This window comes from Schistocerca nitens, chromosome 1, assembly GCF_023898315.1.
Source record: "Schistocerca nitens isolate TAMUIC-IGC-003100 chromosome 1, iqSchNite1.1, whole genome shotgun sequence".
Taxonomy (NCBI): Eukaryota; Metazoa; Arthropoda; class Insecta; order Orthoptera; family Acrididae; genus Schistocerca; species Schistocerca nitens.
In genome coordinates this window covers 577,644,830-577,659,560 of record NC_064614.1, presented here as the reverse complement: position 1 = coordinate 577,659,560, position 14,731 = coordinate 577,644,830, and the positions used below count along the sequence as shown (strand labels likewise).

Below are 14,731 nucleotides of genomic sequence, written 5' to 3'. Positions count from 1 at the left end.
TTACTATGGGATGTTATTCGTCATGATGATGATTATGGTGGGACCCGTAGCATTTTTATTTTAAAAATAGTGGGAATCACTTATCTGGCGACCACCAATGACACCCATTTACTACTAAGATATTCCCGACCTCCAGATATCAAATCCCATTGTCAAATGTTACATGGGTCACTTGTGAAACTATAAGCGGTGTTAATATAATACATTACAAAGGCATTACTGTACAATATGGCTAGTATGAACAGTATCCGTGATCTACTTGAACATCCGAAGTTACTTGTGTCATTATAATCGTCACAAATAAGAGTTAACCTTTTGAGCGCCTAGTGATAAAATACCCACATAACACAATAAACAGCAATTAGCAGACGACAGCCCCACAAGCTGAACGTGTTAAACGTGTACAAACTGTGTTCTCCAGGTCTTTTGTTAAAGTGGATGAAGTAGAAACCGGAAATAATTTGCGAATGAAAATGTGATTTCCAATGAGTGCGACGTACTACTAAGAAATAATTGTCCCAAAACAGATTTGTGAAAAAATTGATAAACTTGATTCGGAGCTCTTTCTTTTCTGTTTAGACATACAGAAAACATACGAAAACACACACAGGGTTGCAGCCAAAACGCGCTGGACGCCTTAGAATTTCAGAGAAGATTTTATGATTTATAGAACTTCATTTAAATGTCTCACAGATTAGAATCACAAGTCACTGGACACTTTTAGGCACCATAGAAATACCACCAGCATTTTGTCAAATATATTGTTTAAGGCAGTATCTATTAGCTTAGACGGAAGGACGAATGTCTCAGTTTGTACCCAAATTAGAGAAATTATGTAAGAGTCTACCTGAAAATAAAAACAAGCGCTAGCCTGTTACCAGGAATTGGAAACGAAGAGACCAGGTTCATGCACAAGTTACAAGAATAATGGCTGCCCGTCTCGGAGAATGCCAAGCATGTGGTGATAGAAAGATACAGGCAGTACGTGCTCGAACTGATATTTCCTGAAGACAAATATAAATAAATGTGAGAAGTCACATATTTGGATGCAGCGACGTAATGACATGTAAGGAAAAGCCAGTTTAGAAGATGAGAGTAAGTTGTTCTGTGGCCACCTTACTAAAATGCTAGTGTGTACTGCAATTCGGGTTGGATGAAACCTATCAGACCTTGAATGCGTTCTTACGTTTGAAATACAAATTCAAGTAAATTCAATCGATCAGTCCCAGTTTCAGTCATCGAAGAACGGAGGAGACTCCACAACTAGAGAACAAAAGTAAATATGACGGACATTGAAGTTACGGCGAATCAACTACAGTACCCGCGGCGAATCAACTACAGTACCCGCGGCGAATCTGTTCAAATAGTAAATAAGACGAACGTGTAAGAGTGTCCAAAAATAATTGAAAGCACGGCGCCATTTGGAAAGCAATCAGTAGGCAGGCGAATGAATGGCTAATCTGACAGAAGGTCTAAAGGCACCAGGTACGTGGTGGAACTGGCAAGAGATCGCCCAGAGTAGATCGATGAAACGTATCCTGCGATTCAATGTTTGTGCGGAAAAAATGCAGTGTGTTCAAAAGCTCAGATGTATGCCCGAGGTAGCTTATCCCAGAAAAAATTGCGTCAGAGACCTCAGGAAGCAAGGTGGTGGTCCTTTTCAGCTTTTCGATTGTCCACAGTGTGGAGGAAAAAATGCAGTTATTTGCGATCTTGCTCAGCGATGGCCTCTGTTCGTTTCTTCTCTTGTTCCGAAACTGTGCCTCGGTTTAAAGGCAGAAAAACAGAAAGGGGCACTGAATTCGCTAGCGTGCCTGACCATAATACGTGGCTAAAATTGCAGCGTGCTAGCGTGCTGAAGGTATTACGAATCCCGGAGGAAAAGCAGGAAAAAAGGGCTTCCAACGAACACAGATGGAACAGAGACATACTGTAATTTTGGGTTTTTATTAGGTCAGAAGAGGTGAGGGGAAAAAAGACAAAGAGGAAAATCAGTAAAGAACGATACGTAGAGACAGATAACAGTTTTTACTCGATTTAGATGGCGAGGTAGTTCGCTGGCAAAAATCCTGTTTTTCAGCAATGAACAACACACAACACTGTGCTCATCTTGTAATCGCGTAAGTGATTATCCAGTACCACACTTTTCAATACATTTTTTCCTATAATGCGTCCGCGAATGTGATCCAGATTTTCATTTCGAGCAACCGTGAAGACGGTATGATGAGTAATGCCGACTACAGCCGGCGCCGCCTGTTCGCAGCCACTACATGCGCCAGATCCTGGAGGCGCTGCGCTACTGCCACGAGAACGACATCATCCACAGGGATATCAAGCCGCACTGCGTCCTGCTCGCCACGAAGGAGAACTCTGCGCCCGTGAAGCTGGGCGGCTTCGGCGTCGCCATCCAGCTGCAGGACGGCCAGATGATCAACGGCGGTGAGTACACGACACACACTCCATGCGCCTTGCTGATTATTGCAGTAATTCGCAGCTCACTTACAGAAGTATATTGCTTCGTGCTCCAACGAACAACTGCACTGAAGACAGAGGCCATAAGAAGAGCGCCCAGTGCAGTCACCTTGGTGTACTTATTACCTTGGTGTGGCACGTAGTCCCGTTACTGTCACTGGCCACTCAAATGATATTCGCGCACACAACGTCACAGCTTACTTCATCGCGACCGCATTACCTGGGCCAGATGCACTGAGTACTCTGTCCTGGAATTAATGAAAACAAGAATTTCCTCCCGGCCGATCGTGTCAACCTCTACCATGAGTACAGCCATATACAGTGCAGGTTTCAGCCCATCCAGCCTGCGTCTCGCACGCTGGCTCGCCTGTCCCGTCGTGCTGGAGAAATGAGTGCAGCCCGCCGCACCACAGACGGCGGTCTGTTACACAGGCTAATTATAAAATCCGTGAAACGTTTCAAGAAATCGGTACAGACAAATGGCGAAGAACAAGCTAACAAACGATAGAGTATGTGAAACACAACCTCTGTCATTTTTTTATAACATTCATAAAAGTTTTACGTGTAGACCATTCGTAACAAGACAAACATATAATAGATACTCCATTTCCACCGATATCGACAAAGAATATCAGGAGTGACTGAAACATTAACTGCTGCGATATACTGTCGCAAGTCTTCCAGGTTCTGTGGCGGAGGTGGAACATAAAGCTACCCGTGGTGTACCCACACAGGAAAAAGCGGCAAAGTGTCAGGTGTGGTGGCCACTAGCGTAGCGCCGGGCCGGCGATTGCAACTCTGCCTAAGCAGCCGTGTGGCGTCTCATTAAAGTATTCTCGCGCATAGTTGTGGAAATGTGGAAACGCGCCATCTTGTTGAAGTATGAGACACCTGCTATCAGTGTCACGTTCTCACGGGAGACTTCAAGGCAGCATATCAAAGTACTTGATGCGAAGAAGGGTCCATAAACTGTATTTTGGACGCGGCACAGAACACGTTAACTTTCTCGATAAATCCCGTCCGGATTCTCTGACCCCCGCATACACGTGTCTTGTCGGTTCACGTTTCCCGAAGGATGAATGAGGATTAATTTATGTGTGAAGTAAATATTTTCAAGATGTTTCTCCTTATCATTGCATAGCTGCATTGTCATCGTGGCTTATGGTTTACTGAAGCAGCACTTTCTATGGCTTCACGCTCAAACGCTTCCGAAGGATTTTTACGCAGTACTAGCTGAGAGATGCTCCGTTCTGCACCAGATCGATAGCTAGACCCTGTGGGATTTCGCAGTGTCGCTTCACTTCGGCCCTTCCCAACGTCACGGCTGTCGGCCGCAGAGTTTTGAATCGCACGAATAACTATCCTCCTCGAATTTTTTCTAACATTTCACTGTGCTGCGGCAAACATTAGGTGTCGCGTGAAACTTGTCACGGAAAGCTCTCTGCATACTCATTACTGACTGGCATAGGGCAAATTCTACTATACAAAATGCTTCCTCTGCTGTTTTCAGCACATACGGTCGGTGACGCCCCAGTTGGCTGTTTTCCTAACTAACGTGTCGGCACCACGTTACAAAAAACGTAAGAGTTTTGTTACATTGTGTTTAGCCATTTACCTACATGGATTTGTTAAAAGTTCTATATACTTTATAATTAGCCTGTATTCCAGCAGACAATCTCGCTGCGGTGTGGGCCCAGCTCACCATGGGAACACAGAAAGTGCCATAACCCGATTTCCTAGCAACTTTCTTAGCTGGGAGACGTGTCAAAATAAGCAAATACGTGTGTGTGCTTATACGTAAATATTCGACCGTTTCTGAAAAAACTACGGCCAAAGTTTTACAGGTATTTCATGTGCCTCCAACGGAAGCAGTGGTACAGTGGTAGCGTCGAGTCTTCACACTTTTGCGCCCCATGATCTAAACCCGATTATTATTTTATATTTTAATTTTTGTTTTTCGTTTATGTACCCCAGTCCGTAGAAGATTACCACCAACGTATACAGGGTGTTACAAAAAGGTACGGACAAACTTTCAGTAAACATTCCTCACACACAAAGAAAGAAAATATGTTATGTGGACATGTGTCCGGAAACGCTTACTTTCCATGTTAGAGCTCATTTTATTACTTCTCTTCAGATCACATTAATCATGTAATGGAAACACACAGCAACAGAACGTACCAGCGTGACTTCGAACACTTTGTTACAGGAAATGTTCAAAATGTCCTCCGTTAGCGAGGATACATGCATCCACCCTCCGTCGCATGGAATCCCTGATGCGCTGATGCACCCCTGGAGAATGGCGTATTGTATCACAGCCGTCCACAATACGGGCACGAAGAGAGTCTACATTTGGTACCGGGGATGCGTAGACAAGAGCTTTCAAATGCCCCCATAAATGAAAGTCAAGAGGCTTGAGGTCAGGAGAGCGTGGAGACCATGGAATTGGTGCGCCTCTACCAATCCATCGGTCACCGAATCTGTTGTTGAGAAGCGTATGAACACTTCGACTGAAATGTGCAGGAGCTCCATCGTGCATGAACCACATGTTGTGTCGTACTTGTAAAGGCACATGTTCTAGCAGCACAGGTAGAGTATCCCGTATGAAATCATGATAACGTGCTCCATTGACCGTAGGTGGAAGAACATGGGGCCCAATCAAGACATCACCAACAATGCCTGCCCAAACGTTCACAGAAAATCTATGTTGATGACGTGATTGCACAATTGCGTGTGGATTCTCGTCAGCCCACACTGTTGATTGTGAAAATTTACAATTTGATCACGTTGGAATGAAGCCTCATCCGTAAAGAGAACATTTGCACTGAAATGAGGATTGACACATTGTTGGATGCACCATTCGCAGAAGTGTACCCGTGGAGGCCAATGAGCTGCTGATAGTGCCTGCACACGCTGTACCTGATACGGAAACAACTGGTTCTCCCGTAGCACTCTCCATATAGTGACTTGGTCAACGTTACCTTGTACTTCTCTGACGCTGACATTAGGGTTATCGTAAACTGCACGAAGAATAGCCTCGTCCATTGCAGGTGTCCTCGTCGTTCTAGATCTTCCCCAGTCGCGAGTCATAGGCTGGAATGTTCCGTGCTCCCTAATACGCCGATTAATTGCTTCGAACGTCATCCTGTCGGGACACCTTCGTTCTGGAAATCTGTCTCGATACAAACGTACCGCGCCACGGCTATTGCCCCGTGCTAATCCATACGGCAAATGGGCATCTGCCAACTCCGCATTTGTAGACATTGCACTGACTGCAAAACCACATTCGTGATGAACACTAACCTGTTGATGCTACGTACTGATGTGCTTGCTGCTAGTACTGTAGAGCAATGAGTCGCATGTCAACACAAGCACCGAAGTCAACATTACCTTCCTTCAATTGGGCCAACTGGCGGTGAATCGAGGAATTACAGTACATACTGACGAAACTAAAATGAGCTCTGACATGGAAATTAAGCGTTTCCGGACACATGTCCACATAATCTTTTCTTTATTTGTGTGTGAGGAATGTTTTCTGAAAGTTTGGCCGTACCTTTTTGTAACACCCTGTATAGGAATAACGGTGTCCTTATTCGTCTACCATCTGTATGTGTGATGAATGAATTTAAACAAAACAAGGAAAAAACAGTAAAGAAATGTAAAAATTATTTGAAATTATTTTCGGTGAAATCTTGTTGTGTATCGTGATTCATAATCAAGTACAAGCGCCAGTTGGCTGAAAAGGGATCCATTGTGCGCGGTTTTCCGCGAAAGTATGGAATCTTGAGCAGTGTTAACGACTAATCTTTCCCGAGTGAGATTCCAACGAAGAAATCTCACTGTGGCAAGCCTGCTTCGATCTTGGTGTTCGGAATTTCTACGCTTCCAATGTTTCTACAGTCGGTATCATCAGAGGAATACACGAAATCTTCGGGAAGAACTAACATAAAAATAAAATCTAAGAATTAAGAATTGATATAAAAGTGAAATCCAAGAATATGACAATTTGGAAAGATCGTAACCCCTGAAAATATAGTACACACTTATGAGTGTATAACACTTATGGGTGTGTAACACTTATTGTGAAATCAACTGTAATTTTACAATTAATGCAGTGCCCTCGTATCCTCCAACTTGATAAGAAACATTCATGTAAAAATCTTCTACGGGCATGGGTAGATACATGAAAAAATAAAATAAATAAAAACAACAAACGTGTTCCAATACTGGACGCAAAAGTGAGAGGCCGAAAGTCCAGCAAGTGCGCCACGAGCTGGCGTGGGCTTGTCACTCTCCAAAATGCATCTAAAATACGTCGAAAACATTAATGGCTATTTTCTCAGAAACGGTTTAGTCGCTTATTTTGGTTCCTCTGCAACTGAGGGAAGTTCCTGGGAAATCAGGTTATGGCACTTCCGGTGATTTCCGCGTCAGCATATCGACCACTCCAGCCCGTTAACTTTTCGGAGGAGCGCCTCGCAAACGTCAGCAACGTCCATGACATACGGACGGAAAAAATGACTGACGTTGTGTGCTGCTTGACACCTTTAAGTGTCGATGGACTCTCACACTGCGATTACCAGCTTATCACATGCGAGACACACGTGAAGAATTCAACTATAGATGCGTCAAAGAACTGCAGCAGCATCTTAGCGTAATGTGCATCACGAATATGAAAGTTGTTTATGATGATGTGTCCTGTAAATAAAAATGATTTTTGGTATTTATTTTGAGGACCTCACGAGGATGTTTACTCCTTTTCAAGTGACGACAGTTTTTTTTTTTAATTTTGCGTTTTTCACTTGCAAAAGTTATCTACGCGTTATAGCAAGGCAGGTATCGGAAACTGCTAAGTATTGTCTGCAGTATGATACTTGCCAATCTCTGTCCGACTAGGATAAACATCGTGAGTTACCAGAAGGCAGTCCCTCTGGCAAGACTTGCTACTATGTGATACGTTAGCGTAAAAGTGTGTTGTTCGCCTTTATTGTGTATACAAGGACTGGATAAACACCCACAGCATCAGTGTTACTTGCGATAAGCTTGTCGTCTGTTTAAGAGATTTTCAACACTGTCCAGGAGTGCCTACAGTACACGTTGTTAAGACCGGTCATAACTCGGCCTCGCGGCAAGACATAAAGAGCGTGCATTCAGAGCGGAGCGCGCCGGCTCAGCATCAAATAGGGGGCTGGAAGTTGGGCACACCTCTCCTCTTCAGGCCCACACCAGCCGCGTTCCTCGAGTTGTGGCACCCGCGGCCTCGAGCCCCGACCGGATGGCAGTTCAGCAGCTCGCAGTCAATCCATTATACATAACGGCCTTCCTGCCGCGACGGTCAAATATACGACCAGAAAGCGAGCGGGGCGCGGGCAGGCGTTAAAAGTGAACAGCAAGCTGTTTTATGGTCGCTGCGCTGGGGAGCCCACGTCGTCGCCGGCCCGTTTATTGGTACGTATCCGCCACGTCACAAATAAGTCGAAGCAACCTTGCTTCAGGGTTCTTCTCCATACGCCATTGTCTTTAGACTCGTTGTCATTTAAAAATAACACTCCTATATTATAACTTCCGTTGCAGATTGTCGTTACACACTACTGCAGTGGTCCTAACTCCGCAACGGTGCCAGAACACTCAAGAAGTAAGGTGTGAGGGAGAATGGGGTAATAAAAGGCGCGTGGTAACTAGAGTTTTCCATCATTTGTAGCTCGTGTCAGGAAGAAGAGCCTGGTCCAGTATGGTAACAACAAACGTTCTATGTTAAATAATAGATGCGATAATCGTCAATAGGGTAGTGCATCATGTGACAGAGTATGCAACGTATGTTGGTGAAATTGCTAACGTTTGTCAGCCAAGGGGCTCATTGGAGAAGTTCGACGTTATTATCTGTAAGTTGTCAGCACATCACCAAGGAGGGCGCAGTAGTACGTATTCCCAATTTGTCATTTGTCAGACGAAACTGGCAGAAGGAGGGCAGTCAGGATCACAGCGGTGTGGGAAAAGAGAACCGGTTCATAATACTTCCGGTATAATATTCCTCGTACATAAAGCATATGAAATGAAATGCGAGTGTCGTGGGGTCATAAAGTGAACAGATAAACATTCAGGGGCGTTGACGATGTAACCACAATGACAGCTTTGCGACAGAACAGTTCGTTTTGGAAGATCTGTAACTGAATTTTTAGTGCAAAATATTACTTGCCAACTACGGCGTATGTACGGTGTGCGTACCCGAAAAAGCAAACTAAAAAATTTTACGCGAAATAGTGCTGAAGCAGGGCGGAGAGGACCTATCACCATGGACATGAAAATAAGATATTCACTCTGAGAAGTGACACTATCCAACGATAGTCCTACCGCTTAAAAGGCCTGCAACTTCTAATAATCGGCAGTCGAATTACTCGCGGGTAGGATTAACCGAACAACGCACAGGTAACTTTCCCTAGAGGAATCAACTCTTAAGACAAAGAAACGACGCATTGCGAAAAATTTACCGGAATGGAACGGAAATCGGTAAATGCGGTGTACATGTACAGACAAACAAATGATTAGAGTTTCAGTAAAAATGGGATGATTTTTTTCAGGAGAAAGATCTTTATAATTTGAGCAAGTCAATAATGTGCTGGTCCAGCTCTGTCGCTTATGGAAGGAGTCATTCGGCTTAGCGTTGATTGATAGAGTTTTTGGATGTACTCCTGCGGGATAATGTGCCAAATTTTGTTCAGTTGGCGCGTTAGATAGTCACAATTCCAGCTCGGGTTGCCCATAATGCTTCAAAAGTTCTCAATTGGGGAGAGATCCGGCAGCCTCGTTGGCCAAGGCGTACACATGGGCTGCGGATCGCAACAAAATGAGTTCTGCTGTGATAACTAATGCCACACCAGACCATCAGTCCTGGTTGTCGGACCGTAAGGCGAGCGACCTCTTCGGATGTCGGCCGTGGCACCTTCACAGCACAGGGTCGACGATATTCTACGACCCGTTTTGCTGCCTTCAATGGCAAGCCATCCTTGGCTTACATTTCAGCTAGGTATTTCCCGCCTGCACACGGCGAGAGTTTCTACTGCTTGCCTTCATGCTGCGAAACCGTCCCTTGACCAGTAAGGTCGCTGGCTCCCTCCACAACTGACAGCTTTTGGAGCATTCTGGATAGGGCCCTCCAACCAGCGTGCCAGTTGGACAGAATTTGGCACGATATCCTTCAAGAGGAAATTAAACAACTCCATCAATCAATACTAAGTCAAAAATGGTTCAAATGGCTCTGAGCACTATGGGACTTAACATCTGAGATCATCAGTCCCCTAGAACTTAGACCTACGTAAACGTAACCAACCTAATGACATCACACACGTCCATGCCCGAGGCAGGATTCGAACCTGCGACCGTAGCGGTCGCGCGGTTCCAGACTGAAGCGCCTAGAACCGCTCGGCCACTACGGCCGGCCGATACCAAGTCGAATAACTACTTGCATAGGGGCCAGTGGTGGACCAACACGTTATTGATTTGCTCATTTTATGAAGCTCTTTCTCTTGAATAAATCATCTAATTTTTCTGAAATTATAATCATTTGTTTGTCAGTTCGTGTACATCACATCTATTGATTTCCGTCCCATTCGGATTACTGCTTCGTGGTGCGTCTTTTTTTGTCTTTGAATGTGTAAGAAATTTAATCACCACATTAAAAAATACGAAAATACCATGGGTAGTGCATCTAAAAGGTTGATAGCTAATGATGCACAACCCACTTAATCGATTGGTCAAAACCAGTCAAGACACTGTACATCCCAGCAACGCTATTGGAATCACTTCCACGTATACACCAATTCCAAGAAACTGAGTTGACAACAGTAGCGGAACAGAACTCATCCATTCAAGTATTCATGTCAGCACAGTTACTGGACCTTGATGCGAACACACACATTATAGTTACAAAACAGCACAATGTTTATATCTAAAATTAAAGAATAGTGAGTAACAGCGACCGGGCTACTTTTTCCCATCTAAATGGCTTCTCAGTCCAGTGCAGCATTAGAATACGAGTATTGCATTAAAAATGTCTCAAACGTTAGACCGTGGGCAATTCTTAAATGAATTTCCTTTTCTGTACAGGATAGCAAAAATGATAAACTTAACAATTACTTTTTGTATTTCCGCATGCTGCTGTTACCTACATGTCTAACAAAAATTTAGATTTTGAGGCTATAGCATCATGAATTCTGCATGCGGTATACCATACAGGCCACTGATTTGTTAAATTGTCCTACAAATAATTCTAATCTCTTTCCCGTGGTTATTGATTTTACCGTTACAGAGAATGGCAGTTATTGATACATCCGTCGACCTTACAGAACCCAGCGAACGGCTGTCTAAACGACAACCGATGCTTTCCCCCAACCAAAAGACAGACTGTTCCGTTAATCCGTTCGTATTTCATCGAACGGCATTGTTTGCTTGTGCTAATAGTCGACTATTCACTTGCAGATTTATGTCAGATGTTACTGAAAATTAAACTGTGACGCTTCTTTACGTAGCTCCGCCTACACACAGGCTATGAGAAATGTGCACTCGTGTTCGACAAGGCATGATAACTTCTCATTTGAAAGTTTAATGTTGAAATTCACAAACACTCAAGTAGAACCAACTCTGCTAGTGACGGCCAACTAGCCTTCGCGATGAAGTTCGGAACACGAGATACTCATAAAAATGGCAGCCTGCTTTATTTGACCATCAACGGGCAACGGACAACTTCTTAGTGTGCCAAGTAGTGGAATCCTAACAACTTTCGCACTGCTGCACCAGGCAACGCCCTCTAGCAAACTACTCCCAATTTGATTCTTTATCGTGTCACTTAAACATCTTCCTTCCCTTTTTTACTTCTACCTTCCATCAAATGTATTGTTATTCTTAGCAGTACACCCGCTTTTTGGTTATAGTTAGTTTTTTCTTTAACTTGAATGTCTTACCCTGTCATCTCATTTTAGTCTATTATTTTTCCACTTTCTGTGCCGGCCGCGGTGGTCTCGCGGTTCTAGGCGCGCAGTCCGGAACCGTGCGACTGCTACGGTCGCAGGTTTGAATCCTGCCTCGGACATGGATGTGTGTGATGTCCTTAGGTTAGTTAGGTTTAAGTAGTTCTAAGTTCTAGGGGACTAATGACCACAGCAGTTGAGTCCCATAGTGCTCAGAGCCATTTGAACAATTTTTTTCCACTTTCTGTACGATGGTCTCCTCTTCTTGCGAACACACCGTTCAGTGGTTAAGGTAAATTGTAATGTTGTTGCAGGTAAGTGGCAAGTAATCAAATATTTATAAAATATATCTGTTAATATTATACGCAAATTTAATAGTGACAAATAAGTGTTAACGTAATTAAATGAGTGTTAGTTTACGCAACGCAGAAAAACACGCTCCATTTCAATAAGGACTTGTGTATAAACTGTGATTATATATGGTAATTCAGCTGTCCCTGCCGATACCGTTTTATGCAACTCGCAATATTGTAGTTGGCCTCCAAAAATCACGTGCGACATGTTCGTATTCTTTCGCTCGCTACTCGCAAACTGTTGGTCCCACAGAAAAAATGAACGTGACCTTTTTGTAGGAAATTTGATATCAAGTTTGCATGCATGGCCATCGTCCGCAGCAAGCACAGAAATATTCGTTTTGTAAATTAAAACCGCTTTTCCTAGCAGCAAGAAACGGCTGTTTTTCTTTACAAAACGGAATTTAATGTAGTTCAACTTTGTACTGGAATAAATTTTCGTTGGAGGCCACACTTCTCCAGGTGTTGAAGAAAAACTCACAGAAGCGACCTTCAGCCGCACCTTCACCCCCACACTCATCTCTCATCTCTCATCAGTGAGGATTTCTAGTATGTTGTTCGTGACACTTCGTCACACCACTGTACACGAATTTCCGATACAAAGAACTATTATCGATATTCAATCTTCTTTTTTGGTCTTCACTGAATGCCCTTACTACGCCGCCGGCATAGCCGAACACTTAGACAGACCTCACTTTTCACTTTGTAAAGTTTAACGAACATTTTGTGAATTTTAACAACGTAAAATAAACTATTATTCGTATTGTATTCGTCACGCTTTATGACATTGCTTAGGTTAAGTTTGGATCGAATTGTCAACGTAATTGGTTTTTGCGTAACGTTACAAAAGTCGTTCTTCTTTCATTAATCTCACGGGTACTTTTAAATTAACAATGTTAACTAAATAGCCGATTATGTTGGTGGCGTAATAGCGAGAGCAATAGAAACCAAGAGAGGTAGAATATCGGGAATAGCTTGTGCAGTCGGAAATTTTCGTACAGTGGTATGAGGGAGTGCCACGAACGACATAATAGAAATCCTGACTGGTGAGAGATGAGTGTGGGGATGAAGATGCGTTTGTAAGCCACTTCTGTATGTTTTTCTTGAAGAAATGGTAAACTGTGGCCTTCAACGAAAATATATCCCAGTACAAAAATTTAACTAAATTAAATTTCCTGCAAAAAGTCCTGTTCGATTTTTTCTGTAGGACTACTAGTTCGCGCGTAGCGAAGAGCTACTAATTGGTAACAGAATTCACAACTAAGGGCAAAAATTCAAAGCCATGTGCTGAACACTGAAGTGAAATGGCTGACAGGCCAGTGGTTCTAATGTGCCAGACCTGTTACAATAAACAATTTAAAACAAAAGTGTTAACTTGTGGAAAGGAAAAAACTGCTTTGGCTGGAAATGACAATGAGAAGCAGCTGCACAAGATCTCTGTTCAGCCATTAAAGCCCACTGCATTCGCCTTCGAGAGGAGTGCGTTTCAAAAGCCGCCTGCGCCCACCAAGAGCTAGGTTATCGGTCTTTTCCACAAACCTTTTAAGGACGATGCCGTGATCATTTCTTAAAAAAGAACGCGATCCTTTTCTATTCCCATCCCCAGCCTATCCGAGCTTGAGCTCTATGTACAATGACTTCGTCGTTGGCGAGATGTTAGATCATAATCTTCCTTCCTTCCAAGTACGAAGTACCTCCGCTCGTCTTTGTAAAGTACTTAGTGTTCATTACAAGTCATTCATTATCGCTCATCGTACAGTTTTTAGAATTGTTGTGTTGCTGACAGGATGTAAATAGTCTCTCAAATAGGTTTCACTTAATGTTTGTGTTACATCGTAACAGAGAAATTTGATACTCCGCTGGATGGTCTGCCGCGGTCAGCAGTATACGGGTTACGCTACTTCGACCATAAATTAAGAACCATTTGAATTAATATATTTCGTGAGGATTAGTCCATATGGACATACCGTACATGATAATAAGTATTGCGTGTTAGATATTATCATTGTCTCACAAAATGAGGCAACAGATCTATGGGAAAGAATTAGTTGCACAGTTTTTCTAGCACATAAATTACAGTCATTGTTTTTAATTTACTTAGTGTACAAAGTAATGAAGATGGTGGTAAAATTGCAGTACGTAATTATAAAGTTAAGTTTCATAAAATTTGGCCATTTTTATTTGATAATTAATGATTGCTAGATCATCTTATAACCATTTTCCCCTAAAGCAATGTACACATTTCCTTGTTTCAAGTAAATGAATGTCCCACACAAATCCTGAACCTACTGATACCACCTGTCTGGTTTGACCTATGATCTCACCACTATTCTTAAAATAGCGCCGTAGCAATAATTAATCGATTTCTTCGCGTGATGTCCCTTTCATTTGCTTAACCAACTCTGAAGCAAACTGGTACCTTTAAACACAACCTAGACCTGGGGCTACGCTTCATATCAGTTTGTTAACGCAACTTAAATTCCAAAAAATAACACAGAAGCACAAACGGCATTGTCAGTGTTTTGTTCTAACTTGTTTGTGCTCCTACGATATGACACGCCACAGCATAATTATGTCATGGGTCAAATCAGACGTTTGATATCCGTAGAGTCAAACGGCCCAGTTTCGCTGAAAGTGGGGAACGATCCTTAAGTAGTATGTTAACAATGTTTTGTATCTTTCTTGCCACGAACAGACTGGCTTGGGTAGCCACTGCTAGTACTAGTACTAGAGTTAAGCTACAGTAGAAGTACGTAAGCTGGAGTGGTAACTGAGCTGGTGTGTTTTCCTGCCCACAGAGAATCTTGTGAGAGAGAGCCGGCCAGGCCTGAGCGCCATGGGGCGGCTGTATTACAAGGCAGACCGCGAGGGTAAGCCCCACCGTGCGCACCTCTGCCTCTGCCTCTGCCTGTCCTGTCCTCGGCCCCTCTTCCTGTGGTGTAT

The 14,731-nt window shown here is 43.3% G+C and overlaps 1 protein-coding gene across 1 annotated transcript in view; it reads left to right on the top strand.

Annotated features, from left to right (window-relative positions):
- LOC126260842 (peripheral plasma membrane protein CASK-like) overlaps nt 1-14,731 on the top strand; it is a gene marked incomplete at its 3' end in the record, with an annotated part of 722,990 nt that overhangs the window by 136,767 nt on the left and 571,492 nt on the right. The window contains exons 4-5 of the mRNA XM_049958286.1: nt 2,264-2,439; nt 14,587-14,658. Of these exons, the coding sequence (XP_049814243.1) occupies nt 2,264-2,439; nt 14,587-14,658 (248 nt within the window). The remainder of the gene's footprint in view (nt 1-2,263; nt 2,440-14,586; nt 14,659-14,731) is intronic.